The 4,893-nt window shown below is 41.1% G+C and overlaps 1 protein-coding gene across 1 annotated transcript in view; it reads right to left on the bottom strand.

Annotated features, from left to right (window-relative positions):
* The window catches only part of LOC104498195 (serine/threonine-protein kinase DCLK2-like), a gene marked incomplete at its 5' end in the record, with an annotated part of 25,562 nt that overhangs the window by 7,453 nt on the left and 13,216 nt on the right, over positions 1 to 4,893 (bottom strand). The window contains 2 exons of the mRNA XM_010141547.1: positions 984 to 1,061; positions 2,613 to 2,746. Coding sequence (XP_010139849.1) covers positions 984 to 1,061; positions 2,613 to 2,746 — 212 coding nt within the window. The remainder of the gene's footprint in view (positions 1 to 983; positions 1,062 to 2,612; positions 2,747 to 4,893) is intronic.

Here is a 4,893-nt window from a genome sequence, read left to right on the forward strand (position 1 = left end):
GTTTGGGGGGGGGGGGTGTTTAACCCTCTGTTTGCCGGCTGTAGCCACCATGAACCTATTTCTTCAACCACCCAACCTATTTCTCCAATGTACAATCTATCTCTTGTGTTGGTTTTGCAATAAATATTTATCAGCCTTGGTTAAGACCTGATTCTAACAGCACGGCATGGACATTCTCCTTGCCCTGCCTCCAAACACTGTTCAAAGCCATTGCCATTTGTTCACGTAATGTGTCTTTCAAAACAGGTTTTCAGTTTTAAACATTGAACTGACCACATGTAAAAAACCACATGTAAAAACCTAAACTGAGTGATATTTTTTCCATTGACAACTGTTTCTATTGCTGTAAAAACAGACGAACAGACTTACAAGCACAAAGAACGTAAGAGGATAATTTCCCATTAAAATATGCCAATTGCTTCTCGCTCCCTGGCAAAAAAATTGCAGAGGCACAAAGCATCTCCATTTGATTTTTAGTACGACTCATATATATTGTGATGCTGAGTAGCAAGAGTCAGGTCTGAAAAATCCATTGCTCTTCTGACACTCATCAAAAAGATTAACAAGGTTAAAAATGCAACATAAGCAAATTCTTCCCCTCTCCTCCGCTTACCATCAACCTGCACCTTCAGCACGACGAACTGCTGTGTGCAAGCAGGAACACCAGAGGGCAAAGCGCACCCGTTCATCGCGCTGGGACACGCGGGGTGGGCAAGAAGGAAAGACGCTGCGCGCCCAGCACCAGCCCCCGGCACAGCAGTAAACCAGCTGCTTCCGTAGGAAAACAAGCAAATAAAATTGATCCCACAACTTCACAAGTCAGAACAATTTAAGAAAAGAACAAAAAGGTAAAGAAAATGTGTCAATCTCATCCATTATTATTTTTTTTCCCCAGGATGCCACCCTCGGGGAGGGAGGTAAGACTTGCTCGGGAAGAACATCGTTCTTTACCATTTTACCCTTTGGCATACAGGGACACTCACCTGCGAAAAGGTGGAAATCCACACAACAGTATGTATGTGATCACACCTGCAGCCCAAATATCCACCTTTAAGCCATATCTGAGAAGACAAGACTGTGTTACTTGTGCTGGATTATAAAAAAAAAAAGTCAGTGCAATCAAACAAATAATTGATTACATTTACATGAATATATATTGAGAATCTGTTCTAAGCTACTTGCTGATGATGTGGAAACGCATTTTGTACCTAAGCATCATTTAACTTAGCATCCTTCACAGTCTTTAGGAAACCACAATAACATCCTTTTTCATTGATTTTTTTTTTTTTTTTCCCCTCCCATAAGCCTCAAGGCCCTCCAGGGACTTCTGCATACACTCAGATTCAATTCAGTGTCAAGGTTCCCAATCCAGAATCACTAATGATAAAAGACAGGATGTGCTTTCCCAGTCCCCATATTGGAGTAACTATTTCTAAGGTTATCATGTGTTGCTAAGCAACAAGAGAGATGCCAATTCTCCAGTCTCTTGAGTGAGTAACACAGGGAAAAAGGAGCTGCACTTTTCTTTTAAAGCACGGAATTTTAAACACTGAAGGTCAAAAAGAGGTATTTCTTCCTCTTCTTTCTATCCAGTAGATTCAGTTTGTAAAAAAAAAAAATCTAAAACATGCAGATGAAGTGCCCTCTGACATTTGAGCTCAGCAGCTGTGAAATATTTCTCAGTATGACAAATGCACTGAACGGTACTTGAAAGAACAGAACAAACCTCCCTCCATTAGGGAAGACCAAATTCAAAATGGTCACAACTATGGCAAGAGTCAGCTAGCGTGGAACAGTGGTCTAATAGTAAAGACCCCTTGGGAAATTCGAACATTTCACAAAATTATTTGGTATTTACGTAACCAGCTGTTAAACACAGAAAAATGGGGTTGTTTAATTAAACCAACAATTATAAAATAACACGCATCACCCAAACACGGTGTGGCGACTTGTTGTGATACAGGGCACTCGACCTCTGCCGTCGAGGGTCATTTATACTCTAACATAGAGGATGCAAAATGGCACTTTATTACGTAATGAACAGGGTTATATAATCTCGCAAGAAGCCTCGCCCATCGTGGGTGGTTACTGCATTCCTGTAACGTAAGCACGTAATCTTCCGACCGCCCACACTGCCACCCAGTGTTCTGCAACACACGGTCACTTGAGTCAACATGATCTAATTAGACCTGCTCTGGGAAGAGCTTTAGACTAGGTGACCCCTGGAATTTCTTCCAATATAAATTACTGTTTCTAACACAAAACACCATGTTCTGCTCGCCTGTTTTCCCTCGAGTAGCTGCCACAGCTGGTAGAATGGGCTCTGAACAGCAAGGTGAGACAGAGAACACAAACCGCATACAATAAATAATCTCCACCTCATCAGCACTGGTCCTAGGGAGATGGTAAGGAGGCAGAGGTGAATGCTGGAAGCAAGGTGAGCAAGGGAACTGGCCTCTGAAGACCTGAGTGATGCCTGTTTCTCATAGGTGCTTTGGTTACAGAAACACGGAGGACCATCCTATTAGAACAGTCAGTGTAGTTCTTATACCAGTTAAGAATTACTGGTCGAAACCAACAGGTTACAAGACCTATGTCTTAGTCATCCTCACCCTGTCTCTGCAATGATTTCTGGAGCCACATATGTGGGTGTACCACAGACAGTGTATAAAGGTCCTTCAACCACCGTCGCCAGTCCAAAGTCTCCTAGCTTCAAAGACTTGGTTCCATCTGGATATTCACATACCTAGAACCATCAAAATAAAAACAGAATGAGGAGGGGAACTTCTGCATATTTGAAATCCTTTCACTTGTTTGGGAAATAATAATCATCACACCAAGAAGAAAGGAAAAAGAGGTACCTTCCACAGCCCTGGAGAGAGGGAGAAAAAAATGGCATGACCACGGATTGCCACAGTGCAGCTGTCTGCCAGCTGTGCAGGTCAGATCATGATATAGCCTCAAGCAACTAGAGATGAGGAAAAGAAAACCCTTTCCTAGAATTCTGAGAAGTTTTTAATGTATTAAGAAAAATGTAATACCATACTTCTGTTTGATTGGGACCTAGAGTTTAAAATGCGATTGTCAGCTAGAATGGGATTTGTTTACCATCTCTCACTAAACATAAATCTAGTCAGTTATCTTACTGGATATTGCACAGGCAACTGTCTTCCCTAAGCTCAGGCTGGGCAAGTTCGGTTCAGGAGTCAGAAAGCTGACTGCGAAGTGATTACGTTTCTGTGCAGAGCCAAAGGCATCTTAGGCAAAGCCCCATAAAGAATCCAGCACATCTCGTTCTGAGTAATTTTACTGATGAAAGGAGCTGTATTTTAATAGAAAGAAAAGCATTATATGACAGTGGTAGCAAGAGTAAATCAAACCAGACCAACAACAAAGAAAATATCCCTAATGAATTCATCTCAGTTTTGTTCTTGAAGTAAAATGTTTATGTTAACATGAGTTCAGCATGAGCTAGTTTCTAGAATGTGGGACTCCAGACTCTCCAGAATGGCTGCATTTATTTGCATAACTGAATAATGCTTCCTCCATTCCCCTGGGTAATTCACATCATTAATAGAAACACTTGTTCTCCTTGATACAAGACGATATCTGCAATTACTCTTAGACTTTGTATTTTTAAATGCATGACTAGTAAAGAAAATGTAATTCAGAAAGCTAGATGACCCTGTGCAAAAGAACTAACTACTTGCAATTATAGGAAGCAATTGATGGGAATTATTTGCATTTACATTCAGCACCGTATGTTATTTTAACATTCTGCCACTGTCAATCACAGTGAATAAGATTTGCATCTGTGAGTAATCTCTTTAGGCTTTCTAGGCAGAAAGGACATTTGTGCCTATTTATAACTGATTCAGTCACTAATGAGAGCTTACAGTTTCTCTGGACTGGCTGTGTTTGAAGAGGCACTGATAAGAAGTGAGACTTCCACCTTCATTCTCTGTCTCTTAAGCGTCATGTTGCTGTGACTACATTTTCAGAAGCACCCCCCACACACACCCTTTTTGCTAAACAATCTAATTTATTTCAAGGTTTATTTAAATTGCTAAACACTGTCAGTGGAATTAGTTGGGAAAGAATTGACTACTAATTGGAAAAATTTTCAGCTTATAGCCTTACCCTTGCACCAGTTCAAAATCAAGTCAGGGATAAGCCATGACTGCTAGTCTAGATGCAGCCCCATTAAACGGGATTGACAAACACCACAGAAGGCTTTGAGAAATGCCTACCAAGCGCTGATGAGAGCTGCGAGCATTCCTGATGACAGTGGCTCAAGCAGGGGAGATAGATTATGGCCCTGCTGGTTCTGTGCGAGACACGTAGTATCTGTGACCCAGTATGCAATACGTAAGTGTAACCTCTGTGTACAGATAGGCAAGACAGCGCGCGCGCCTGTACGCAGTTCTGTGAACTGCCCTCAAAGCAGACTTCGCGATAATTCTTGTCAGCACAGTTATTTTATGTCTGCTGAAAACAAAAGTAGTCAGTCCCTTAGGACGAAATAAATACATATGCAGAATTAACTCATGGCTAGAATACTGGTAAATCATCAGAAAGATGTTCCTACTATGACAGTGAAAGAAAAAGGAAAAAAGAATTGCTTGAGATACCCATGTTATCGGTCAAGGAAATGGCAGGCAGCCCACCTTTTCTCCCACTTGCAAACTATAATAAATAATTCATCAACATAGTGTTAAAATTCATTGTTTTGTGAGACAATACTCCTGCTTATCCAAATGGCAGCCAATCAAAATGTAAATAAAGAGAGTTCTAAGGACAGGTTTTGGCACAGCTCGTTTGGGTTATGGCGACTGCTATCTCATGCCAGAAGACTTATTTCATACGTACTTATTCTAAATTAATATTCCTGCT

Source organism: Buceros rhinoceros, unplaced genomic scaffold (genome assembly GCF_000710305.1).
Source record: "Buceros rhinoceros silvestris isolate BGI_N320 unplaced genomic scaffold, ASM71030v1 scaffold17098, whole genome shotgun sequence".
In the NCBI taxonomy this organism is placed as follows: Eukaryota; Metazoa; Chordata; class Aves; order Bucerotiformes; family Bucerotidae; genus Buceros; species Buceros rhinoceros.